This window comes from Alosa pseudoharengus, unplaced genomic scaffold (assembly GCF_046254945.1).
Source record: "Alosa pseudoharengus isolate Yale_2024_CS ecotype anadromous, Long Island Sound unplaced genomic scaffold, YU_APseudo_1.1 YU_APseudo_1.1_scf_1, whole genome shotgun sequence".
NCBI lineage: Eukaryota > Metazoa > Chordata > Actinopteri > Clupeiformes > Clupeidae > Alosa > Alosa pseudoharengus.
This window is the reverse complement of record NW_027468564.1, coordinates 53,137,568-53,164,189: the sequence shown is the minus strand read 5'-3', so window position 1 is coordinate 53,164,189 and position 26,622 is coordinate 53,137,568. Positions and strand designations below refer to the sequence as shown.

The window sequence follows — 26,622 nt, the reverse complement described above, 5'->3', positions numbered from 1 at the left end:
TATGGATTCTTGTGAATATTTCAGTACCCAATATGTTGCATCTACTTATGGTGCTGCAGCTACACTGCAGCCAGAAGTCAGAGTAGCACCAAAAGCGGAGGAGGGGGAAGGGAGCATTTTGGATCAAATTTAATTGAGACATAATAAAATGAATCTGAGAATGTAAAGCACTATACAGATTGTACATGAAAAAAGTTGTCATTTTTGGATTCCCAAGAGCCAAAGCTTTGAAATGGTGTATAACATTACTATGCTACATAGCAATATGGTGCATACAATTGATTTAGAATGTTGAGGGGAGGTGGGTAACGGTCCCGCCGGCGGGGCACTGAAAATTATGTTAATCTATAACAAATAAGAAAGAACGAGATAATAGTCAGATGAACACTTTATGAAGTGGGACATTTATTTCAAAAACACACAATGTGCTAATCATTAGTTTTGGATTCCCAAGCATGAGGATTTCTCAATGCCCCTCTAACAAGATCTAAGAGCACTTTTATATCACAGTTGAAATATGCAAATATATTCCACACAGTTTTATTCATAGGAATTTACCTTTCTTATCTTTTCTTATTGTTACCAGTTTGTAATTTCCGATGTTGTTGTTTGAGAAAGTGTCTGTCAGTCTGCATGACGAAACAAGTGACTCGAAATATAAATATTAAACTCTCTGCGCTTTTGAATGTAGGCTGAAGGCACTGTATCGGGTGTGAATGGCTTTCAGTTTTCATCTGTCTCATGTTCCTTTAGGTCGTGTCCTTAAAATGATTTTCAGAAGAATTTCCTCATCACTTAATAGACAAGATATCCAAGCACAAATTTTTCAACCAGTATTTTTTATAAAGTTTATTTACAGGGTTTATAGTAAAACAGCAAAGAACATGTACTTATGTACACAAGTGAAATGCGTGATGGTGATACAAATACAAAAATACAGACAAGACATTAATATGAAGAAAACAGGAGTGCTGTTTAAAAGTTGAAAGTGCTTTGGTTCTCAGGAATCTGGAAAGCATAGCCATCTTCGGTTGTCTCTGGCACAACAGACTCATCCTCCTCGTCCTGAAAGACAAAGTGACCATTACTCAATAGCTCTCCCAAATCCAATGCTGCCGCATTATATGGCCAAAGAAAATCCATCCATCCATCCATCCATCCATCCATCCATCCATCCATCAGCTTCATCGCCATAAGCAGCAGTAGTTATACATTTGTAAATACTTTGCTACGTGTTTTGTGCTGTGGAGTCAACTGCTGATCAGTTAATGGGTGTACGCTCACCTCATCCGAGAAGTACTTCTCGATCAGGTTGAGGGCAGCCTTGTAGACCATCTCATTGTCATGAGACTGCAGGGCCTCAATTTTGTCCAGGCCGCCACATTCCTCGACCATCACGCACAATTTCTCGGTCTCGCCAATCTTCTCTGCTGCCTGTTCACAAAACAATACCACATTTAGTCCTTTCCTATTGCCTTGGGCAAAAATTAAGAACCACAGACATGATGTCTGACTTCAAATAAAGCATCACAGCTTAACATCATCAGCGGTTGAGACATTTGGGTTATGGTTAAAGATGACACAGAATGGATGAACGGAATATTTTACCTTCTCTGATGCCAACATAGAAGGTATGCAACAACTTTTGTCTATCAAAAACACGCTCACACAGTAAGCTTTACACCAATTGGCTGCCTTGCAGCCTAAGACTAGTATATAAGTATAACTTTAAGTATATATACTCTTTTGATTCCGTGAGGGAAATTTGGTCTCTGCATCCCAATCCGTGAATTAGTGAAACACACTCTGCACACAGTGAACACACAGTGAGGTGAAGCACACACTAATCCCGGCGCAGTGAGCTGCCTGCAACAGCGGCGCTCGGGGAGCAGTGAGGGGCTAGGTGCCTTGCTCAAGGGCACTTCAGCCGTGCCTACTGGTCGGGGTTCGAACTGGCAACCCTCCGGTTACAAGTCCGAAGCGCGAACCAGTAGGCCAGGGCTTAAAGCGGAGTAATCAAGGATCTTTGCAAAGACCATCCATGATAGGCTCCAGCACCTCTTTTCCTGAATCTCCAACTCCAAATGATAATATGTGGAGGGGGCAGCGATCAGAGGGGTGTATTTGCATTACAGTCTCTTTGATCAGACTCATCCATTTTAGTGTTCATTTCAAAGTCTGAAAATTTGCATATGAAGCAGGAACCAGCCGTGTCTCCCGTTCACGGTAGCTTTGTGGCCGCACACCAAACTCCCCTTATTCAACAAAGCCAAGTATATTGCAGGAGCAGGCTGGACACTGAGGGAAAAGCACACCTACTCCTATACCTATTCAAATGGGCCATGCCATGTGGACACACTCTTGAAAATCTCCCCACGTCATAGGCTTAAATATTTCTTTGCTAGATAAAACATATGGAGAAACCCCAAATATTACAGCAATCTGATTTCTCTATTATGTTCCTGCTGTATTTAGAGGGTGGGGGAGTACCGGTAGGTTCAGGGGTTTCATCATTTTGCTTATGGGGGCACATATGTGCTTGGTGTACTAGGATATGGTCTATTTTTTTTATATCAGATACAAACTCTTAAAAATGGGAATAAAGACTTTGACCAATCATCAAACTGGTCAGTAAGTATTACAATATCCAACTGTTAAAATGTTTCATACTACGTAGACTAGAATTCTACTACACTGTGGCAGAGAGTGCAAGCATTGTTGATGAAATAGATGTTAGCATCTTGTATGAAGCACTTGTATGAAGCAGTCGGCGTCTCATGCCACGAGGTCAGCGCCCATGGGGACCGGGGTTTGAGTCCACCCAGAGGTCATTTCTCAAACCAACTCCCAATCTGTCCCTTCCTCTCATTTCCGGTCCTCTCTTCACTGTCTTTTCTAATAGAGGCCAAAAAAAAAAAAAAAAAAACAGAGACGACAACTTACCATGAAAATGTTGGAGATGGCATCCAGGATGACCAGGATGGTTTTGCTCTCCTTGGCTGTTAGCAGATCCAGCAGGGGCACCAGCACGTTGCACCGCACCAGCAAGATCACCTGCTCGATGTTCCCCCCACTGGTGTAGTTGGTGATGGCCCACACAACTTCCTTCTGGGTTTTGTAGTCTCCCTGCAGATGGGAATTGAAACAAAACCAACACGTCAACACTGAGGACACAATTGGACATTTTGTTCTCCATCCTAAAGAAATAAATGGAAAACCAACATTTCTGGCCAAACAAGACGGAAATTATCACCTAGTTCTGCAGTACGCACACTGACAGAAAGTTACTCCATACTCCAAACTATGGCATGAAAGTGAAAGTGAAAATCACTGATTTCAAGATACAAATTCAAACCGAATGTGAAACCACCCAAGCTGAAAGATAGATAGATACCTTGGAGATCAATAAAGTATCTATCTATCTATCTATCTATCTATCTATCTATCTATCCATCCATCTGAAAGGAGCACAGTCATTACCGCATGCAGGGCCTCCACCATCAAAGGCACCAGGCCGGCGTTGATGACCTCCTGGATCTGGGTGTCCTTCCCGGCAGTGATGTTGGACAGTGTCCAGGCGGCCTCCTTCTGGATGTTGTTCTTGGGGTGGCGCAGCAGCATGGGGAACATGGCCAGGGCGCCGGCGTTCAGCACGCTCTGGGTCTGCTCGTCCGTCCCAGTCACAATGTTCCCCACGGACCGCAGCGCCGGAGTCTGGGAGGGAAAAAAAACACACACACACACACACACACACACACACACACACACACACACACACACACACACACACACACACACACACAAACAAAACATTTAAATTTAAAAAAAGATGCAAGAGATACAAACAAGCACATACCCTGGGGGCTTAAGAGTTTAGAATGCCACTGAACCGGTCCTCACTAATGTCAAACACGCCTACTAGTAAGACTGACAGCCAATTAAAATGAAAGTCATTTGGGTTTCAAGCTATAGGGTTAAATCACTCACAACTATTCTCTCAATACAGGCTGCACTCTTTGGATTTAGAAATGTTATTGTACTTGTACTCTGCACAATGACAAAGACAACTTGACGTTAGTCATACTTTTTGTTTTGCAGTGACGAGTCAGATGCATCACGGTTTCACTGTTCCCTGCTTCCTCTCTGGTCTGCCCGTTATAGCTGTCGTGCTCGTGGTATTCCAAAAAAAAAACCCTCCAGTTCTCAGCTACTTTTTGTTTTTAATAACAAAGTTACGTCAGCATTCATCTGGTAAAAAAACTACATCTATGACTCATCCATGTGATTCCAGACCAAACCAAAAACCCCAGTAATCAATTCACTCAAAACAATGTTTAAACACAGTGGTATTTTTCTTTCAATAACTGTTGGCTTGTTGTGCACACATGTCCTTCTTAGGCCAATGAGTCCGAGTCTGCACTACAGATGTAAATTGCAGCGATGTGCACACTGCTTGGTTTTGCGTTTGCATTCTTTTCCCACACTGCAAATAATTAGTCACTGCACAAATAAGGCTCACGCCCAACGTCCTGTAAGCAGACATGGGTTGAATAAAATTAACAAAAAGAACGTCATCCAAAACCTCACTCTATCGAAGAGCACAGTTTTAGCCGTCAGTTCTCCTCCAGCCCATCTCCAATAACCCAGGCCAAGGCCTCGCTGGGACTCACCACGATAGCGATCTCCACGCAGCCCAGCAGCTGCACCAGATGGGGCACCAGGCCGGACTGGACCACCACCTCGATCCGCTCGTTGGGACCGTCCGTCAGGTAGGACACGGCCCAGCAGGCGTCGGCCAGCACCTCCTTGTCGTTGACGTTGAGCAGACGCAGCAGCGCGGGGAGCATCTCCTGGACGGCGGGCAGCGGCGGCGCCGGGTTCTTGTTGCGGCAGAGATTGGAGAGGGTCCAGGTGACGTTCCGCAGGTACCCCGACTGTCACAAAGGCCAGAAAATGTGATGTCATGGCTTACATGTTCTCAACTAGAATAATGACAGAACTACAGGCCCTGTCACTACAAGCGTCTCATGCTTGATCACCCTCAAGCACACTGGATTTTTTACATTTAATTTATATAGTATATTTAGTATTTAGTTTTATTAGTTTTTCTTATCTCCTACTGTCTCTATTGTACAGTGGAGTTTGGTTATATGTTTATACTTATATTTACCATTTCTGCTGTAAGTGCATGTTGTGTGTGATGTCTGTATGCTACTGAGACCCCCTGAATTTCCCCTTGGGGATCAATAAAGTATCTATCTATCTATCTATCTATCTATCTATCTATCTATCTATCTATCCATCTAATGACAGAGACCTCTCCAGACACTACTGATGATAATGAACAGACAATAACACTGTTAATTCCCCCTCCATGTTCTAAACTTACAGAGAAGATTGCCAAGTCGGGGACTGCAAGGAGAGTGAGGAGAGCATCGATGGCACCATGCTTAATGACTTTGTCCCTGTAGGTTGGACCATCACCTAGGTTTCACAAAAACACAACAGTCAGGCACCAAGCAAATCTATTCATTCTTTAAGTGTCTATAAACTGTTTATTAGACTGTGATAGATAGGATACTGACCTAATCTTCCTCACCTCCTACTCTAAAGCAAACCAGACAAACTAGACAGGCAGCTCACATGATTCAGAGAACACATGAAGTATGGAACATATCTTACACAACATCACATCTTACAGCTATGCATGCTACCCTTTGTGACTGGCTCTTTAATCACATATAGCCAGTCTTCAATTTACTGCTCACTGAAGATCAGAATGCCTTAGCTAGTGACCAAATAAATGCTTGAGCCGATTAAGTCATCTTAGCAGAGAGGACAGAGAGACAGACAGAGACAGACAGACATGTCCAGGCCATGCAGGTCTTACTTAGAGAATGCAAATATTTACAGTTAAAGGAAAGACACCCACCAGCGATATTGCCCAGCGCCCAAATGGCCTGCTCACTGACGTGAGGATGAGGAGAGGTCACCAGACTGACGAAGGCTGGGATAGCGCCACCATCCACCACAGCTCGGGTCTGTTCAGATGTCCCTGAGGCGATGTTGGTGAGGGCCCAGGCCGCCTCGAACTGGATGGGCGGACAGTCGGGGCACCCGAGGAAGCCTACAAACTTAGCGATCAGGCCAGCAGCTATGATGTTGTCGATGGGAGGGTGCCTTTCCCTTGAAAGCAGTTTCCTGTTGACAGACGTCACACATTAATTCAACGTGAGCATTGCAATGAGCTGGCTGAATGTGACCTGTCTGATTTGAGCATTGACATGTCTGTGAATGTCCTGCGAAGTCAATGTCCTTCTAATGGGATTGGGGACGGTGTGAATTACCTGGCTGCCTGCGTGGCCTGTAACTGATGATCACGGCTTTGGCTATTTACGCCACTGACAATCTCCTCCACGGTCCAATGCTGCGCGGGCTGCAACCAGCAAACAAGGATTAGCAGGATAAATCGCTGTTTGATAGTACAGTGGCGGGCAAGGTCATAATGCAGACACACAAGCACTTATTAATTTGGTATTAATTTCGGGTAGTAGAATAACACAACAAAATGACAGCGTGTAGAGCTTCTAAGGCGCTCGGTAGTTTATTGGACAAAAAGCGATATAGGCTACACTGAATCCGGCTCGGGTATATCACTTCAATTTCACCATTCGCCAGTTCGGTCATGTCAACGTCTGACAGCCTATCAGCTAGACAAATCATACACAAGTAGACTAGCTTAAAAATCAAAGACTGTATAGGCTACCCTGCAACGTTACCTGTGCATTTTGGTTTTTCTCTTGAAGTGGTGATGTCGCTTCATCTGGCAGGCTGCTGACATTTCTCCTTTTAAGGATCTGTTCGTCTTTCTTAGCTTTTCGAAGTTCGACATTTACTTCGATTCTTCTTCTCCTTAATTCCTGCAATCATACATGACAAACATGCAGCTGATGCTGAAAACCATAATTCAAAATAACGGTTGGGAACAATGGTAGCTATAGCTAGTTAGCTGTGATCGCTAACACAATGTTGAGTGACTGCCCTGTAAAACCACTCACGTTAGCATCTTTCCCCTTGTTTTTGAACTGGCCGAGGCGCGCGGGACTCTCACTGGCAGTGGACATGTCTAAGGTTCTGATCTGGGAAAAGCAACAAAGTAACACAATGTAGCCTAGTTCCTGAAACCATGTATAAAATAACAATGTATCAACTCCTCCAAAACGTTACATAAAGTCATATTTCCGGCAGATTTGTCAGACACACATGTGGTTTCAACAGAATGCAAGAATGGTAGATTTCTTGACAATTTGATGAATATATCACAACTCTTATACTCAGCATGCTATTGTGAACTAGTAAACTATACAGCACCATATTAACGTATAAATTCATACCGATTTTCTATCCTAAAACTTCGCATGAGAGAGCGCGCTTACCAGTTCCTAGATGGTTCTTCATGAAGTAAGTGACGTATACGAATACCACCCTTTAAATTATTAAGTTTTCGCACATTTCATTGGTCGATTCGAGTACAAGCACCCTCGGCACCACCCTATTGGCTTTGTTTGAAATGGCTCGCGGACTATCCCTGTACTATCGCGAGATGAAATATGACCCTGCTTAGAGTGATTATAGCAAGACCGTCTCAGCTTGCAAAGCATTTTAAATAACCTCAGACGCATCATCACGTAGGCTACTCTACCTATATGATTTGGTTCGGTATGGTTGAGGTTTTCAGAGCAGACACAGAGAAAATCGAGATAGTGATTCTGTGGCTATTTTTAAACTGAACTTCCTGTCATTGAGAACGTGATGACCCAGTGGCCTAATGGATAAGGCATCAGCCTCCGGAGCTGGGGATTGTGGGTTCGAGTCCCATCTGGGTCGTTTATTGAACATGTTTTAAATCTTTAAATCTAAAGGAAATGTATTTACTGCATTTACTCATTGCTGCCTTGGAGCATGCGCTAATCCCAACTCCAAAGTGCACGTTCAGTCAAACAAGCTGACCCGGCAAACGTGAATTCAACCGTCAACGTTGCCATTTGTTAATGAAAAAAAAAAAAAAAAAAACACAACAGCTATTAATGTTTCTTTACCTTTGTTTGAGTTGGTTTGAGTCAACATTGTATTTTCCTTTCTGAGTCTGTTTACTGTTAAAGTTTTAGCTAAACCATTGCCTAGCCTACACAGATTTTTGTAAACACTCAGTGAACATCAAGTGGCAAGGTTAGGATATATTAGGTTCATGGTAGCTAGTAGTTCAGTTAATGACGTCTAACCTCGTTCATATAGAAAAGTATGGACTACACACCTTTGTAATTGAGGTGGTCTCCTTGGAGCTACGTCGCTTGTAGGCTGCTGTGTATCCGGTAGGGGGCAGTTTTTCAAAAGAAATGCATGTAATTCACTCAACGTTCTTCTCAGGCAGATAACCTGGTTACAACCAAATATTAACTATAAATGTCTTGATAAGAGTCACACAAGGATAATTCATAAATTAAAACCAAAAAACAAAGAGTAGCCTACTAGACTACATATACATGAAGCGTTTATTTCAACCTGTTGGCAGTTTTTGGTCACGTTATGTCTCCTTACACCACCACCACCATCATCATCATCATGATCATTTTCAGTGACATGTCATTCCAGCATTTCTATCCTATTTCACTCTATTTGAATTTCAACTGTAAATACTTCACATAAACATAGGCAAAAACATGATGCACTTAGCAGACGCTCCTATTCAAAATTACTTTTGAAAATGAAGAATAACATTCAAGAGACAATGCAGAGGAGACCCTAGGTAGCAATTAACAGGCTGCTCCATCAATCAATACTATAACCGGAGGATAAGAGTGCAACAGTTTAAAGTTGCCAAATGTCAAAGTGAAACTCTTTCATGCATGTGCTTCATTAGTGGACAATTAAGACAACTGAATTTTGGATTAGTTTTTCGTGGTGGAGCTTTCCAAATTGCATAACAAAATTGCAACAAAAAAAAACATTGCTTCAGGCGTGTCTATTCAAGAAGTTTAACAATTAAGTATGCACAGTGTTGTGATGAGCATGTTTTGTGAAACTACAATGAAAGTAAACACTAAATAGGCCTAGTCTTTATATTTTCAGAATGGAACTGTCCCCTGGATGTCATGCAGGACATTTTACATTAAGCTTAGTTTACCCAATCTATATACACATATTATAATCAAACAGTAAATAAACAAACAAACATGATACAGAATAGCACAGTATTTGCTTGAACTTTAACCTTACACATGCAGACTATTTGTATTTTTAGGACAACCTAAAAAAGACGTTTTTACGATTTATCTAGTCTATTTTACTCTCATTTGTTGTATGTGTCCACATGCCTGGGCAGTTACAATTTAGACATGAATTTACAGGACATCATAATTGTGGATCATTTTAACCAAAATGCATGAATGAGTTAAAATCACACATCCCACGTGATAAAATATATAGCCTAGTCTTGCTGTTATTTATTTTTGATGTAGCCTACTTCAGACTCTTCCCCACCCTACGATCATTTCAATGTGTACCTATGTATCAGAAGACATTACTAGGCGACACGCCTCCTTCCATGGGAATTACCCGGAGGCATATAAAGCAGTCGACATTCAGACACTAGCTGACTTCTAACAAGGGCATACTTCTACAATGACCGGATTACTCTTGCTCCTTTTGATCGTCTTCGCTTTCTCTACAGCGGAGGAACACACTGTAAATGGTAGGCTTAACACATACATTGTAACATACAATTTTAACCTGTTCTTACTTTCCCAGTTTGAAGAAGTTAGGCTATTAATATGCAATGTTGGCGTATAGTTAACCGAGATGATTATTTGTTGCAATTATAGACAGGCGGATATGGCAAATTATACAATTTATTTATTTGCATGTGGTCAGTGATTAATGTTTTGAAGAAGGTGGGCTGCATGCATTGATATTTGCATTGATTGAGTTTATTCAGTGTTTACAGTTTATTACAGAGTCTTAAATCAGAAGTAAAACAATGTGAACGACTGTTTTGGTACGTTAGTGACAGATGACAGGTGTGGACTAATAGCCTGGGCTATGTCTGTATCGCACCCGCAGAATTATTCTCATTAATTGGGACAACGCCAGAAAAGACAGGGCATGGCGGACAGTCCGAACCACCACAGAACGACAGCAGAGTAGGTGGAAAGGACCTTGCATTGCCAATCAACGAGCTGCTGGGGCAAACCAAGAAATCCGGAGACCCCAAATACACACTTCACCCCTTACCTGCTGGAGTGTGGCCAAAGCACACTGACTTGGTGCCTATTCCTCGCCTGGGACCACACGGCAAAACCAAAAAGGCTTCGAAAGCGGACCGTTTACCAGTTGAGCACAACAGTGAGAAGAACCGAGGGGATGGACGCGGGCACATTCCTATAGTGCACCCCAAAATCACAGCTGTTACCGTGAACCGTACACACAAAAACGTCCCGGAGAGTGAACATCATTCTAACAACAACCCACCACCAAGTGACACTGACAACAACCACAATTCAAGATCTCGTAACACGCAACCGACCTCCAACACGCGGAAAGACCGAGACCCCCCAAACCGGCGTCTTGACCCCGAGGAGAACCGTCCCGGGAAGTCTAGTCTTACGACCGGGGGCAATCTAAACAACACCCGACCCTTTGTGCTGTACAACCGCCGCTCATCCAGCTTGCTGTACCACTTCGACATCCTTAAAAGAGGTGAGCCACACGCATCAGTGCGTCCTTTGCGCATTCTAACTAATCACCAAAGGGTTTGGGAAGCAATCATGGCTAAAAAGATTGCAGAAACTAGATGGTTAGTTTAATTGCCCCATGATCCGCAAATTGCTGGTTTTGCCTTTGCTTGAATGCGCCCTTTGTGGGCTTCACAAACCATGAGATTAGGCTATCAGGGGAAAAAAAAGAATTCTAAATATGCCTGGATGAGATGGGTTGTGATATAGTAGTTAACTGGAATTTGGATCTGATATCAAAAAGGTCCCCTGTGGGCTCAACGAGCCTGGAATGCAACGCCTCGGTTTTTATAATGACACCGCATTGACAGCTTTGGCCTGGCGACAACATAGGAATGATTCTCTGGCTCTCACAATGGCACGCACGCATGGACACCGTCTCTTTTTTCCATTCCCTTAGAGTCAGACTTCAGTCAAGATGCCGTCTGTTTGAGTGAATGCAGAAAGGAGAGAGACGAGAGGGAACATTACTGTTACAGCGAGTTTGGTAAGGCTGTAAACCAATTTATTCCTTTCATGTTATCAATTGTATTTCTGTAATTTATGCTGTTGTGGCTTCACAGACTCACTGGCATCATAGAATCACTGATTTAGTAAAATTGGACCATATTAAAAACCTGAGCCAAAACTCTTAGGATCCAGGAGCTGCTTCTGAGAGCTCGGGCCAACAACTGTGGTTGTGATCAATGAAAAAGCATGAATCCAAAGGGTATCCCTCACAATAAACAAATGCATAGATTGGTTTGATAAAATCATAAGCTATATGAAGCGTTAGGTGTACAGACTTAACGGGAACTAAGTATTGCCTTATTGATGCATCCTCCCTTTCCAGTTGAATTCCATTGATATTATACAGTTTATTACTTTAGGCATACATACTTATATCATTGTAGTAATTATGAATTAACACAACTTAAGCTATTATAAATCTATATACACTTGAGTTCACTATGGTTTCTCTTCTCATGTCAGCCATCAACGGCATTGTTCATGACATTGAGATCCTGCGGCGAGGAATCCGGCTCATCACCCTCCTGGTGAACAGCGATGGCTTCTACAAGATGAGCCGCCTGTACGTCACGCCCGACAGCTACTTTTTCAAAGTACGCATCCTAGTTCTGGACACCTTCAAGTGCTCAAAACCCTGTCCAGACTTCAAACTGGGTAAGTTTCCATGGGGTCCACTGCTGCCAAGATCCCTGCAGGCCAAAACCAGATGAATTAAACCCTGGTCTGGCAGCAGTTATTATTTTTCAGTTTAAGCACTGGAAACTAGTAACCATCAGTCTTACAACCTCTGTATACTGTCTTCATATCTCACTGTTTCATTGTTTTTAAAAAGGGCAGATAAATGCACCTCATTAAGGCAGAATGGGCATTTTGGACTGAGGAACCAGTCCATAAATTATTTGATCTGGTTCCATTCTCCAGGGTTTAAATGATGACATTGGACAGTTAAACAAAATGTTCCCTGCAGGATTAGGACAGGTTTTTATGAAATGAAACAGCAACAAACAAAAAATGTCTGGACTCAATTTTTTTATGATATGACACCAGTAGGCTACATCCTCTTCCTGATGCATTTTTTCCGGTTTACCTTGACACTGGACAACATCAACACAGAGCATTAGAGGGCAGTTTCAGTACCTTGACACTGAACAACATCAACACAGAACATTAAATGCTGAGGGCAGTTTCAGTACCTTGACACTGGACAACATCAACACAGAACATTAAATGCTGAGGGCAGTTTCAGTGGGGTAAACTCAGATGTGTTTGGTGTTCCTCTCGGCAGGGAGCAGGTATGTCGTCATGGGGCAGATCTACCACCGGCGGCGCCACCTGCCCAGTGATCTCCTGGCCATCGTCGGGGGCAAACTCAAGCCTGGGGACGGCCTGCTGCGGAGCAACAACTACGTCAAGAGGTACAACAAGAGGAGGCACCAGAAGACCCAAGAGGCCATGCGCTCAAAGTGCCGGTGAGCGGAGCCACCTCACCAGCACCGCCAACTGCACAGGAGGACTCATTGCAGCTTTGGTGTAGAGAAAAAAAAAAGACTTTTGGTCCTTTAAAAAAAGCAAAATCCATCATAATCACACAATATTGTCTGAAAGGAGACAAGGGAACATGTCCCAATTGAGCATTAGTAGTTGACTCTAAGCCAGAGGTTTTGCTTGCTGTAAAATGCTTGTTTTGTTGCTTGACTTCTTTGGGAGAATACCTGGTGGAGTAGACAGTGTGAGTGTCAATGGTCAAACACAACATCCAATTTTACCTTCGCTCAGTTTACTCTCGTAAGGTTTTAAGTTTTGTAAGGTTTTATTTAAAAACCCAAAAACGTTTCAGATCACATTGATATCCAGGTATTTAAAGGCATTATTGTAAGGATATTCAAAGAGATAAAACAATAACACTTTCCAGATATAATGTAAAAAGTTGGCTTGCTCCCCCCAGGAAGGAAGATCTTATAAGTATACATGGAGCGACAAAAACTCTATCCTAATGTCCAGCTTCTCCAGATGCTAAGCCCAGGTCACTGTCTGAATGATGGCTATTATTTTATACTCTGGAGGTATTAGTGTGTATTATTAGAGATTACTTGAGACTTCTAAGGTGAAACTAGGACTGTGAGTGCCTGATGGTGGGGAAGATCCTCTGGTCATAACCTTGTTGGTCTGAGGGGAGCTGGGAATTCTCATGCAGGAACAACAACAAAGCTCTTTTATTTATTCCTGTCAAATTGCTGTTGCCTTCTGCTTTTGTTTTTTTCTTTTTACGCCTCCTATCAGAATCCAGGAAATGCACTGTTACATTAGAGGAAAGTGTGTGTGTGTCTGTGTGTGCGTGTCTGTCTCTGTGTGTGTGTGTGCGTGTGTGTGTAAAGCTGTGTCTTAAAGGTAGAGTAGGAGGGCAAAGAGGACTAGGTGATGGTGATGATGATGAAAATTGGACAAGCCCGAAAGTGGTCGAAAAAAAAACTAAAAAACAATACAGCTCCATTTCGCAAGAAGGTCCCTTTCGACAACATGTAATGTAGTGGCCATCCTGAAATGTTCACCCGCGGGAAAAACCTCCACTTCAACCGCAGATGGAAGGAGCAAGTGAGGAGGTTATGGGTGTGTGTGTGTGTATGGAGGGGGCACAACTGTATTAAGGGTGTGTGTGTGTGTGTGTGTGTGGTGTGTGTTGAGGAAGGCCGTAAATCTAATCTAGGTGTAATCTGATCCCCTCTGCACCTGGCCGCTTGAAGGCAACCGAGGGGTGGGGGGGGGGGGGGGGTGGGTAAAGAAACCATCCAGGGGCTTTGGGGCCAAGCAGGGAAGGGAAAAGTAATGCCACCTACGGCACCATGTTTGTCCTCGTCCCCCGCCAACCAAACACCAGCCCCACCCCATTCCCTCTCACATGCACGCGCACACTCCCCCCCTCCCTCCCTCCCGCACAAAGAAACCCTTCGGAACTCAAAGGAGGTATTTGAGTTGAGGGAAACTGGAGGGAAGGAGGGAGAGAGATGAAGAAGAAGGGATGGATGGAGGGAGTGATGGAGAGAGGGAGGAGGGTTATGTAAATGGTAACGCGGGGAGAGGTGGTGGGGGATAGGAAGGTGAGAGTGAGAACCAGAGCCTTTGCCCTGTCCGCCCTTCCTGAGGCCAAAAGGGCTTTAATCACAGAGGAAAGAGGAGAGGGGGGCTCCAGCAGCCTCCGTCCCCCTGGCATGGAGGGCACGGTCCCCAGGCGTCCCCCTGGCATGGAGGGCACGGTCCCCAGGCGTCCCCTCGCGCTCCCCTGGGCCAGATAGGAGCCCGCGCTCCTGGGGCTCTGGAGCTCGTCATTTGCACTGCAGCTGCACATGTTGATTTATTGTAAAATGATATATAAATATATATATAATAAACGTTGATGGTTTCTTCTTTTCTAACACTGTCTGAGACTCGCACTTTCTTTTTTGTCCCCACACACACACTTTTGAAGATGTGCAAAGCCCCCTGAAATGGCCCTGCTCATGCACAGCGGGATCTGGAAGGGTCTCCACCATGCAAATCTGCTCTCTCTCCCCTCCATGCTGGTACTCCAGCTATGTTGATAGACTTTGATAAGATTATAGCCCTAGACCATAATTTTGGTGTGGGAATGGTCTCACATGCGACCAGAAGTCACGCACACACACACAAACACACACGCATACATCACACACACTTACAGAGGGGGTTTAAGCAGAGCAAGGTTCGTGAGCATGCAGTAATTACTGTGCTGCTATGCTCCCAGCAGATCCTCCCCCGAGATAGCGCACCAAACCCAGAGTTCTAATTGGGGGGTAACACACCAGTGCGGTTTGACCCTGGCTGATAGGGGGGACTGCTTACGTCCGGCTCCCACCCCCCCACCCCCACCCCGAGTCCTTTCCCAGGCCAGCGAGCCGAGTGTCTATCAGCGATCAGCGTTGCGCTCGCGGGTGATGCTGGCAGGAAACAGGGGCTCTAGCTGTGCATCTCCACGACCAGCGCAGCAGGGGAACATTCCTGATGGGGGCCTGAAGAGCGTGTGTGTGTGTGTGTGTGTGTGTATGTGTGTAGAGGGAGCTTTTCGAGAACCCATGAGCCTTTCCTGTGTGACAAACAGGAGTTGGAGACTATGAGGCCAACAGAGGGATGAGGGTGACGGGGATGAGCTGGGGCGGGGGGTTATGGAAAGGAGAGGGGGGGGAGAGGAGAGGATAGGAGAGGAGAGGAGAGGAGAGGAGAGGAGAGAGGAGAGGATAGGAGAGGGGAGGAGAGGAGAGGAGAGAGGAGAGGGGAGGAGAGGAGAGGAGGGGGGGGAAGAGGAGGGGGGGGAGGAGAGGATAGGAGAGAGGAGAGGGGGGGAGAGGGGGGGGACATTGTTGAGGATGTGGTGGTCATCATGTTCGTGCCTGACATAATCTGGATCCACTTAGTGTGTGTGTGAGGACACGTTCACATGCATCTGTTGCACGGGAGTCACACTTGTGGCTGCCAATGGGAAGTGGACAGCAGCAAATATGATTTATATTGACCATGAGCACCTTCTCTGGCCCAGCAAAACCCAACTTAAGGCCATTGGGTTTGGAAGGTGGACAACAGATTTAAAGTTCTACAAACTATGCAGTGATTCAGAGATGACCAAGAGTATTCCATGTTGAGACACATAATAAAAATAAAAAACATGCTACAGCCACTGATGTTCTGTGGAAAACAGACACTATTTTTCTAGTTGCACATTGTGATGGATGAAGATTAAAAACCCAAAGTCTGGAATCATTTTCACCCCATAAAAAAGGAACCCTCAAGAGTGTGCCTTTTGCCAAATGACTACATAAATTAAGGGGATTTTAAATGCTTTTGCGACTGCATTAAGTGGCCTTGCACATAACCTCAGACAAATCAATTTTACAGCTTAACAGTTCTGGAGGAATAACTGCACCCAGAGAATGACTCCAAAGATACAAAAGACAACACTAGAGACTGTACACAACTTTAAAAAGATGATGTCAAAACATTACTTTTATTATCTAGGATGAAATGTCCTATCCAGTACAAAAAATTCTTTAGAGTTGCCACAATCTGTTAAAAACATAGATAGTATTTTTCCCGTTATTTGTCGCCTTTTGACATTACTCAAAATGAAAAGTTCCATAGATATGAATAAATAATACAAGGTATCGTGGTGACGCGGAGTGAATTTTTATGTTTCTTTACAAAACTCATTTACGAGTCAACCCCACCCCCTTCTTTAAAATCAGAATGCACACAATATGCAGCATTTTTAATATATAAAGGGCAATTTCACCTAAATGCAAAGTTTACTTCAAATCAGTAAAAAAGTAAAATCAGTTCAACAACTGCTCCTTTTTAAAAAGGCCAAACAAAAGGAACCAAGGTGCTTTTCTCAAAATGGTGACCTTGGGAGTATCAATAGCCATATTAAAATTCAAATATTCAACGTGTACAAGGGCTTGGTTGGACAAGACAAGTTGAAGAGCATTTGTTTGAGCTTCGCACAGAACCATGAAAAGGTCACATAGCTTTCCCAACAAAGAAAAGTTGTGTTGATACTGTCAACTGAACGCCGGTACTTTAGTCCTGCACTGAACACAGGGTCTTGCTTCTTAAAAAAACAGGTTCAATTACAGCAGACCCGTGTAGATTTAAGAAATGTCCCAAAAACAGTGCAGAAGCACCATTCACAGATTAGAAAATGGCCAAAATATGACAAAAATCCAAAAGAACTCATAAAAACGTCTCTACAAACCAATGTTATACAATTGTCACCACCCAAGCAGATTTACAGTCTTTGACCACAACAACCCCCAACCCCCGCCTTCTTGCTTCTCTTTCAGGTACTTAAGACCATAAAAATTAAAACCGTTATGTGGTCTACAGACTTCAGGAAAAACCATGTGACCGCTTGCTCCCTGTACACTCCATTCCTACTGCCCTTACATTTAGGTTTCATATACCCTTTATGGTTTTTCTAGAAACATCCGGTCCTTTACGCATTCCTCCTGTTTTTGAGGAAATGTTTTGGAGATGCTTGTGGTATTTTATTGGATAATGTCTTCAATTACAAAATGTTGGTTCCGGTCATTGGCTTTAAAGACCAAGAGGATCGCCCACCCGCTCCCATATCTCTTGCCCCACCCCCCCCATCCCCAACCCCCCAGCCCGACTCCTGCTATTTCAACATGTCCGTCTAGCGGCAAAACAAAAAAATAAAAATAAAAACTAAAAATGGTCATTGTTGACTTTTCTTAATAAACAGGATAGGGTTGAGATACATAAGGGGTTGTTGGTCTTCAGTCGTTCTCTGTAGGCTACTGTTGGGCAATATGAACATGCCTCACTGGAAACAGAACATCATGATTCGCTCTCAAAAACAAACCGCTCTGTGGCTGACAGTCCTTGAAGAAGTCCCAAAAAATAATCGTTTAAAAAAGTTTTTCTACTCCGTGACATTGACGCTGGATGTCGAAGGAGAAATGAGCTGCAGTCTGGTTTGTGATTGTACAGATGAAGTAGTACAGTCACTATAAAGGTTTAATAAAACAAACAAACAAAAAAAACAAACAAAAAAAACAAAAAAAACAACAACAATAAAACAGCAGTCAGAAAGTCTGCTGGGCGGCGCGGCTTCACAAATGAACAGTACAGGCCAGGTCCTTAGGCCCCAACGGGGGCGAAGCTTCATCAGCTTCAGGAGATCAGAGTCTTTAGCTGTCAGAGGGGGTGGAAAACAACAGGAATGCTGGAAGAGACAGAGCAACAGACAGAGATAGGGAGGGACAGAGAGAAAGAGAGAGAGAGAGACAGGGGGAAAAATAAACAAAAACAGCAGTGGCCCAGTTGGGAAAAAAAAAAAAAAACACAGATCTCCCTTTTCCACTGGAGTGGAACGTGCAGGTGCCACCGTGGTCACCCACCCGGTGACGGATCGGAACCGTGGTCCTCTCTCCTCGCAACACCGCTGCTGCCCACCCAAAACTCAGACGGGGAACTTCCGAGGGAGGAACTTTCCATCTCTGTGTGCATGTGTGTAACAGAAAAAAGGCTTCTAGTTGCTGTAAGTGTGTGTGTGTGTGTGTGTGAGTGAGAGAGGGGGGAGTAGATGGAGACAACCTGGATTCACCATTGGGTTTGACTTGTCAGACCACATTCTTGTTTTCATTTTTATATTTTCATTTTCTCTTAGAAAGCTTATTGATGGTGTACTCTAAGAAGCTGTTGACTGTAGCTTGTTGTTATGAGACCTACAGAATACGGAAAGAAAGAGGAAACAGGTAAAGACCCCCTTGGATTATTTTTTTTGTTTTTTTATTAAAAGCTTAACAGGTAATAAATGCACTAAGGAATACAAAACACAGGATGCCAGTGGGTCAGACATTGTTTTAGTTGAAGGGAAAAAATTCAGGAGAGACAGCAGCCATGTTGGTGTGTTATTAGCCTTTCATATACAAAGAGAACATCCCATATACGGCTCCTGACATGAGAGCAGAGTTCACCAGAAATGAACTAAAGAAACTAACATGAGCGCCACTGGAAACTTCCACTGGCCTAATAACAATGTATCTACCATTATTTACTTTAAGTTGCTCCTTCACAAAAGGATATAAATGGATGTAAAATACAATGTACAAAAGGCTAAAAAAAAAAAAAAAAAAAAAGGAAATACTGGTAAATGAAAATATTTGTTTGACTGTCCTAATAAGAACAGAACCAAGCTCAGCTTATTCAACAACTCCTCATGAATAAAGTTTAAAAAGCCACCTGAATAACGTTTGGCGAGACTAACTACCTGTAATGTCTATCAATTCATTATGGAATAACCCGACTCCTTTCATTACGGAATAACCAGCCTTATTTCATTACGGAATAACCAGCCTTATTTCATTACGGAATAACCAGCCTTATTTCATTATGGAATAACCAGCCTTATTTCATTACGGAATACCTGAAGCTATAATGATTTTGGGACCAAATCAACCAAAAAGGGGAAGGTTGACTATTCTTGGTACATTTCATACTGTTCTCTATACATATACTGATGAACTGGAGGTAATATAGCAACCGCTTGAAAAAATGACAACATTTTCCCTTGCTTTGAGACCCGACATGGCTGCCACGATGACAAACGGTTTGATTTGTACAGTGCAACTTCGATTGTTTTCATCTGTACGTCCATACACAAAACAATGAAAACATAATGCTGCCAATTTTTGTTTGACTAGAGACAAACAAACACAGAGGTCCACAATTGGTTATTTTAGAGTGACCCTGGCATCCAGTTCAGTTTCCACCTACAACGTCTGAAACATGACATCACAATCTGTAGGGAAGAGAGGGAGAGAGAGAGAGAGAATGGATGATGTAAATAAAAAAAACGCATGCCGAGCACGTAGCCATGACAACAGAAGCAAACACAAAACCTTGGGGGCGTTGGGCATCCCAAAAGGCGGCACACGGTATTGAAGCTAAGGCTAGCAATACAGCATCTAAGTTAATGGTTGTCCTATATTTTGTCCACACACAGACTAGCATTACAATTAAACAAAAACAAATACATAAACATAGCATTAGCAGACAGCTAATGGTGGAGATGCTCGACTACTCCGTGACAGTGACAGGGAGAGCAGCAACAAAGTAGTGACATTTCTGGTCAGCCAGCTAAAAGCAGGTCATGTTCATGATTAAAGCCAGCAATCATCCCACAAGAGGATGACTGAGGCCTGAGGAGGGGAAATGGGAAAGCCCAGGAGAGCAACAAGCCACAAAGCTCATGGAAGAAGAGGAGCACAAAATAAACATGACCGAGAGAGAGAATGAAAGATCGAGAGATGAGCATGTATAAATATATATATTTATAAATATAAAAGAAGTTCTCTGGAACATTACCTGCTTGCTTTGAACGCTTTGAGTTTCTGCACAAAGAAGTTCTCCAGGACCTCGGCACACTGATAGAAGGGCGAGTCGCTGGGGTTGTAGTAGCGGCAGTTGTCGAAGATTTTGGTCATGTCCGCCACAAACTCCGTGAGCTTGACGTAGAAGCGCTTCTGCAACCTTTCCTCCATCGTGGAGAGGTCTGGGATGGGGACAGGGAGTCAAGAAAGTTGAGATTTATTAAAAAAAAAGTAAAAAAAAAAAAGATACACTACTTATAACATAATCTGAGACCTGAAGACACAACCAGTAGGCACAAATTATTACAAAAACGTTCAATTACACTGAAAAAAACTAAATCTCATTCAGATCACTAGCACTGTGGTTTTTAAAACCCTTATTTTGCTTTTGGGCCTGATAAAAAACGTTTTGCAGGCCACCTTCTGAGTAGGTATGATTTCAACAGTGGCCAGTCAGCTAGCCGGCTTGCACAGCCTCCCCCTTCAACACACAGGGCAGCTACTGCTGGGGTTCCAGCCTCTGCCCCGGGGGGAGCTGAGTCCAAATAAACATATCCGATTCTCACCCTCCCTCCCCACCCAACCGCCCCCCACCACTGCCCAAGTCAGCTGGGCGACCTGGAGCGCGTATCAAAGGGGCCAGCGCCTTTGACCGGCATCAACGTCCACCTTTGACTGCATGGAAAAGCTGAAGGAGTGAAAAACTCCTCTGGCGCTTGGCCCCCTTCAAGTCTCTTTGGGGCACCCAGTGAAGAAAGAGAGAGAGAGAGAGAGAGAGAGAGAGAGAGAGAGAGAGAGAGAGAGAGAGAGAGAGAGAGAGAGAGAGAGAGAGAGAGAGAGAGACGCGCGTTCTCCACGTTCCAGCGCCACAGAGAGCTGCTGTGTGCGAGGCTTGTCCTGGACTCATTAATGGCTTGTTTGTTCGCCAGTTCAAAAGGGCGTGTTGACGCAAGTCGCCATTTACATGGGCAGTTTGATCTGAGTTGGGGGGCCTTTTCCGTTAATGGCCACCGCTGGACGGGCGCGGCGAGGCAATTTACTCCCCCCCCCCCCCCCACCCTCAACAGGCCGGTCAAAAAACACCCGGGGGCCGACCGTCCGTCCGTCACGGAGCTTTTTCATGATGAAAGAGTGCAGCCGTGGCACCTCCACCAGCACCCGGAGAGGGGTGGGGCTGGCGGCGGTGGGGTTTGATGGGGCTGGTGCTGGGCGTGGTGGTGGGGTTTGATTGGGCTGGTGGTGGTGGTGGGGTTTCATGGGGCTGGTGGTGGTGGTGGTGGGGTTTGATGGGGCTGGTGGTGGTGGATGGTGGTGGTGGGGTTTGATGGGGCTGGTGGTGGTGGTGGGGTTTGATGGGGCTGGTGGTGGTGGGGTTTGATGGGGCTGGTGGTGGTGGTGGGGTTTCATGGGGCTGGTGGTGGTGGGTGGTGGGGTTTGATGGGGCTGGTGGTGGTGGATGGTGGTGGTGGGGTTTCATGGGGCTGGTGGTGGTGGTGGTGGGGTTTGATGGGGCTGGTGGTGGTGGATGGTGGTGGTGGGGTTTGATGGGGCTGGTGGTGGTGGTGGGGTTTGATGGGGCTGGTGGTGGTGGGGTTTGATGGGGCTGGTGGTGGTGGTGGGGTTTCATGGGGCTGGTGGTGGTGGTGGTGGGGTTTCATGGGGCTGGTGGTGGTGGTGGGGTTTCATGGGGCTGGTGGTGGTGGGTGGTGGGGTTTGATGGGGCTGGTGGTGGTGGATGGTGGTGGTGGGGTTTGATGGGGCTGGTGGTGGTGGATGGTGGTGGTGGGGTTTGATGGGGCTGGTGGTGGTGGTGGGGTTTGATGGGGCTGGTGGTGGTGGGGTTTGATGGGGCTGGTGGTGGTGGTGGTGGTGGGGTTTCATGGGGCTGGTGGTGGTGGTGGGGTTTCATAGGGCTGCTGGTGGTGGTGGTGGGGTTTGATGGGGCTGGTGGAGGTGGGGTTTGATGGGGCTGCTGGTGGTGGTGGGGTTTGATGGGGCTGATGGAGGTGGAGTTTGATGGGGCTGGGCGTGTGTGTGTGTGTGTGTGTGTGTGTGTGCTCTTGGGACTACGTACCCATGGGCTCCTTTATGACGCCGTAGTAATCTGGAGCATCGTTGGGATCCACCGGCTCCAGGAAGGGCCACGCCATTTTGTGTGCCTGAGAAAAGCAGGATGAAAGAGAGAGAGAGGGAGGGAGGGAATAAAGAGAATAGGAGGGAGGGAGGGGGGAGAGGGAGGGAGAGAAAGACCTTTGCATGAAAAAAACGAAGAAGCAAAACAAACCATGAGGCCCGATATTGGAAGCAGCTGGTTCAATAAGACCAGATGTGCTCTCCCTTCCACTCTCTCCCGACCAGCACGAGGGGGGACACAGGCAGGGAGAGAGCAAAGCAAGGGGGGAGGCATAGAATGCGAGAAATAAAGACTAAAGAAAAAGAATAAAAGGACAAAAATGAACAAAAAAAAAAAGACGAGGAAGAAGAAAAAGAGGGAAGAGAGAGAAAAGCAAACTCTCCCGGGAAGACGTCCAAGGAGAGGCCTGGACGGAGCGCTGCAGATCAGATAAAGGAGGGATGGTGAGGGAGAACAGCGCCTGTATTGTTTCCACGGTGACTGCAGGGAGAGAGAGAGAGAGAGAGAGAGAGAGAGAGAGAGAGAGAGAGAAAGAAAGGAGATAGAGTGAGAGAGAGAGAGATGGAGAGAGAGCGGGCTTGGGTGTACGCATGTGGGCGAGCTGGCTTCGCACGTGGCCGTACCTGTAGGGAGCGCAGGATCCGCCGCAGGCCCTCGTAGTCCTTGTCGGTGAGCGGCGTGAGCACGGTCATGGCGTCCTCCGTGGACTGGCACTGCGGGCACACGTACACGTCGATGTGCGTGGCCTCGCTCTGCAGGATGCCCACGCAGCGGCCGTGGTACCAGTTCTGGCAGCGGTCACAGCCGATGTAGAACCTAAGGGGGCGAGAAAGAGGAGGCAGGCGGAGGGGGGGGGCATATGGGTCAGGCCATGCTCGACATAACTTGGCATGAGCTCCTTTTAATCAGCATGTTTGGTTTGGGGGAAAGAAGGAGGGGACAGATATGTCCAGGTCCTGTCCTGACAAGCTGTATACTACTGAAACCTGACCTCTACAGCTCACGTAATTACGCGGCGTACTCTTGGCCACAAGCCCTGGCTGCCTTGGTTTACTAGTTATGAATGACCACAGCCTGGAAGACTAAAGGTATTTGACTCCCAGGAAAACAAAACAATCAGTAGTAAAATATATGAATGTTGTAGACAACTGACAACACAAAACGTAGCTTGGTCAAATCCGTTAATGTAACCAGTAAGCCAATGACAATAGTCTGATCGATCAATGGCTGCAGTGGCTAATCAGAGGCTGCTCTCGGGGTCCTTACTGGGCTTCGTCGTAGGGCGTGCGACAGATGCAGTAGAGCTCCTCCGTGCTGCCCTCCTGGGCCCGCTTGCACTCGGCGCAGATGTAGTCGTCCATCTTCAGGGCCTCCTTCTCTGTGACGCCCACACACTCGCCGTGGTACCAGTTTGTGCACAGGTCACAGCCGATGTAGAACCTGGGGGGGGGGGGGGGGGTTACAGGTCAGATAGGAGATGTTTAGATGAGGTACCACATAAATACTGACAAAAATAAACTATGGAAACAATTATTCAAATACTGGTTTCCTGACAGGTTCCCAATATCTAACATAACCTGATTTAAAACAGTCCCCAAGTATCAATTACAATTAATTTCCAAAAGCAAGAAGCTATGTAATAATAAGTATTCTGTATATATGCACTACTTTCAATGATCTTTATTGCCTCAGAGATTCCTGCCAGCTCTGCCTGCCATTCCTGAAGTGGAAGTGCTACTAACCCCAAAGTGATAGGTATGCTGACGATCTATTTATAGACCCTTTCAAGAGAGTTCCATTATCAGCATCATAGTTGGCCCCACAAGACTTCCTTTTTAACATTCCATATGTTATCTTAATGCAGAGGAAGTAGATTGGGGCCCAAATAGAATGTTCAAGCATTGTTTTTGTTTTTATTGTTGAAAGGGTCTATACATCAGAATGCTGATTCATGAAACTATGGGTAAGATGTACGCTGAACGACTCAATGGAAATTTACTTGGACTCGTCGTAGGGCGTCTTGCAGACACAGTACAGCTTGGAGTCCTTGGTGGTGGCCTTTGAGGTAGTGGAGATCATCTTCTTCTTCTTGGCCTTGACTGAGGTGACGTCGCGCTCCTCCTCCCGCTTGCGTTTGTGTCCGGTGGCGGTCAGGGCGGAGGCCGGGCCCAAGCCGGACTGGGCGTGGGAGGCAGCAGACGCGGCAGCGGCGGCCTGAGAGGCGGCGGTGGCCTGGGCCCGCTCCTTCTCCCGCCGCAGCTTGCCCAGGTCCCTCTTCAGCTCCTCCTGGTGGGGTGGAGGGGAAACTAGAGACATCAGCGCCACGGGAGCTTTGGCAAAGCATCAGAGTCACCCGCACCTGAGGTACTCTCAGTCCATGAAAACAATGCTGGCTGTGATGTTCACTCATAAAAGTGCACAAATATGTTGCACATAAGTTGATACTGACAAGCATGTGAAAGTTAATGAGGCTAAGAGTAGCTTTGCAGCTCCAAACAGCAAAAGCTTATTGTGTTTGTGAAGTTATGGGCCGGTATAAAGAGGAAGGCCAACCATGTTCTCTTCAACACTCAACAGCAGTCTATACCACACAATCAACAATGGTCTCGAGGCAGTGTATTATCCCCATGGGGCCTGCCTGATTCATAATGCCTTGTTATTTTTCCTGATAGTTAGTCAAGTCAAGTCACTTTTATTTATATAGCACATTTAAAAACAACAGGAGTTGACCCAAAGTGCTTTACATGGCAAAAGAGAGGTTGGGCAAAGTGCTCTTGTAGAGTCCACCCCAGTGGCCCCCGACCCTTGAGTGACCCCCCCCCCCCTCACGCCTCACCTGCACCTCCAGCTGCAGCTCCTTGTCCAGCAGGGCTCTCTTCTTGAGGATCTCGGCCTTGAGCTGCTCCTTGTGCTTGTAGAGCAGGGCCGAGAGGCGCGAGGCGTTCTGCTTGCTCCGCTTCTGCTCCACCGACTCCTCGCGCTTGCGCTTCTTGGCCGCCTGTCGCTCGGCCTTGTCGATCTTGTCCAGGATGTACTTCATCACCTGGTTGCACACGATCATCCTGGAGACCCCGGGAGGAAACACGAGGCAGAGAATTAAAAAGGAGGAACGAGAGAGAGAGAGAGAGAGAGAGAGAGAGAGAGAGAGAAAACTTTGCCATATTCAGCACATGCTTTCCAAAGAAAATGTCTTCGTGATTTAGATAAGGCTTTTGTTTGCACTGGATCCTCTTGGAAAATGGGAAGGATATGGGGCAAAAATGGGGAAAAGTAAAAACAGAAAAGAGAATGAACAAAAAAAAAAGGTTTAATTTTTTTTGCTCCACAAAGTTCATGTCTACACTAGACGTTTTATTAATTTGAAATGTTTCCATCACTGACGCTTGCGCTACGCTAACGCAGATAATTTGATTTACTGTTTTATTTAATATGACCATTTTCCTGAATAAATTATGTCTGGAGATCAGCTACAGCGATTTGACTGTTTGAAGCTAAAAATATAGTCCACTTTGCTTTGGCACACTTGAAGGAATTTGAGGAGAACAGATAAAGTCACACAAGAGCTGGGAGGTGAATATCAGTCAACGTTAATGTGTTGAAGTAGCAACAATGGTGCCAAAAGTTTGAGAAATACGGCTAACATCACCTTGCTTTCACATTTTAGGCGGTTTCCCTGTTGCTATCGCTAGATAACAGCAGTGAAATTTTTGGAAATATTGCTGTGAATTATGACGGAAAGTTAATGAAGGCTCTTCAGTCTTCTGCAACTCTTTTGAGGAAAATAAAAGTCAAGTTTGAAACTTGAAGTGACACTGATTGGAAACACCCTCTCCCGAACAAACAGACGAGTTTTTCCTTCTTTTAAAAAAAAAGGGAGACATTCCAACAAGTCTCCCCCCCCAACAAAAATACGGCCCATGTTATTCAGATCCGCTGTTCCAGCACCATCCCACCCTCTAGATTTGCGGCCCTTGCGAGTGCGAGTGAGTGAGTGAGTGAGTGAGTGAGTGAGTGAGTGACTACTACAGCGCTGTCTGAGGACTGAGATTATGCAGCGGCATGTTTTACATGCGAGCGCTCCAAGGCCAGATGGGGCACAAGTGTGCTTTTGTTCGGATTATTTGTTTTGGTATGTGCTGGACGTGGAGCTGAGGATGGGTGGAGGGCCCAAGGTGGAGGAGAGGAGAGGAGCAGGAGAGGAGAGGAGCAGGAGAGGAGAGGAGAGGGGAGGAGAGGGGAGGAAAGGAGAGGAGGAAAGGAGAGGAGGAGAGGAGCAGGAGAGGAGGGA

The 26,622-nt window shown here is 45.4% G+C and overlaps 3 protein-coding genes and 1 non-coding gene across 18 annotated transcripts in view; 2 read left to right on the top strand and 2 right to left on the bottom strand.

The window, feature by feature from the left end:
* Window positions 1-834: 834 nt before the first annotated feature.
* LOC143132996 (importin subunit alpha-1-like) lies at window positions 835-7,463 on the bottom strand. Its single transcript, XM_076292816.1, has 11 exons — window positions 7,437-7,463; window positions 7,059-7,139; window positions 6,780-6,920; window positions 6,348-6,436; window positions 5,933-6,201; window positions 5,390-5,484; window positions 4,671-4,934; window positions 3,481-3,714; window positions 2,944-3,126; window positions 1,285-1,434; window positions 835-1,065 (listed from the first exon to the last, which is right to left on the bottom strand). Exons 2-11 carry the CDS (start codon window positions 7,122-7,124, stop codon window positions 976-978), a joined length of 1,581 nt encoding a protein of 526 aa, XP_076148931.1. The 5' UTR covers window positions 7,125-7,139; window positions 7,437-7,463; the 3' UTR covers window positions 835-975.
* A 351-nt stretch (window positions 7,464-7,814) lies between these two features.
* Window positions 7,815-7,887, top strand: trnar-ccg (transfer RNA arginine (anticodon CCG)). The gene has a single exon. It is a non-coding gene; the product is annotated as a tRNA-Arg (tRNA).
* A 1,782-nt stretch (window positions 7,888-9,669) lies between these two features.
* Window positions 9,670-14,042, top strand: LOC143133009 (UPF0450 protein C17orf58 homolog). Its single transcript, XM_076292821.1, has 5 exons — window positions 9,670-9,751; window positions 10,120-10,755; window positions 11,191-11,277; window positions 11,763-11,954; window positions 12,586-14,042. The coding sequence occupies exons 1-5, from the start codon at window positions 9,682-9,684 to the stop codon at window positions 12,771-12,773; spliced, it is 1,173 nt and encodes a 390-aa protein (XP_076148936.1). The 5' UTR covers window positions 9,670-9,681; the 3' UTR covers window positions 12,774-14,042.
* Window positions 14,043-16,336: 2,294 nt separating this feature from the next.
* Window positions 16,337-26,622, bottom strand: part of LOC143132858 (nucleosome-remodeling factor subunit BPTF-like) — a 43,572-nt gene continuing 33,286 nt past the window's right edge. For 14 of the 15 annotated variants that reach the window (XM_076292685.1, XM_076292705.1, XM_076292742.1 and 11 more), the window contains 7 exons: window positions 25,171-25,396; window positions 24,334-24,620; window positions 23,601-23,774; window positions 22,958-23,150; window positions 22,275-22,359; window positions 20,196-20,382; window positions 16,337-18,553 (listed from right to left, as the gene is read on the bottom strand). In XM_076292685.1, the coding sequence (XP_076148800.1) occupies window positions 18,517-18,553; window positions 20,196-20,382; window positions 22,275-22,359; window positions 22,958-23,150; window positions 23,601-23,774; window positions 24,334-24,620; window positions 25,171-25,396 (1,189 nt within the window). In that variant the 3' untranslated portion in view covers window positions 16,337-18,516. Of the gene's footprint in view, window positions 18,554-18,596; window positions 19,630-20,195; window positions 20,383-22,274; window positions 22,360-22,957; window positions 23,151-23,600; window positions 23,775-24,333; window positions 24,621-25,170; window positions 25,397-26,622 lie in introns of those variants that run through there. The other variant, XM_076292722.1, reaches the window with a different exon arrangement.

Bases quoted from the DNA above. Each gene is read 5' to 3' on its own strand.
- LOC143133009 (XM_076292821.1), top strand. From the start codon at position 9,682: ATGACCGGATTACTCTTGCTCCTTTTGATCGTCTTCGCTTTCTCTACA. The intron at 10,756-11,190 runs GTGAGCCACACG...CCATTCCCTTAG, and splicing joins CTTCGACATCCTTAAAAGAG to AGTCAGACTTCAGTCAAGAT. The intron at 11,955-12,585 runs GTAAGTTTCCAT...TCCTCTCGGCAG, and splicing joins CTGTCCAGACTTCAAACTGG to GGAGCAGGTATGTCGTCATG.
- LOC143132996 (XM_076292816.1), bottom strand. From the start codon at position 7,124: ATGTCCACTGCCAGTGAGAGTCCCGCGCGCCTCGGCCAGTTCAAAAAC. The intron at 6,921-7,058 runs GTGAGTGGTTTT...GTATGATTGCAG, and splicing joins ACAAGGGGAAAGATGCTAAC to GAATTAAGGAGAAGAAGAAT. The intron at 6,437-6,779 runs GTAACGTTGCAG...TGCTGGTTGCAG, and splicing joins AGAAAAACCAAAATGCACAG to CCCGCGCAGCATTGGACCGT.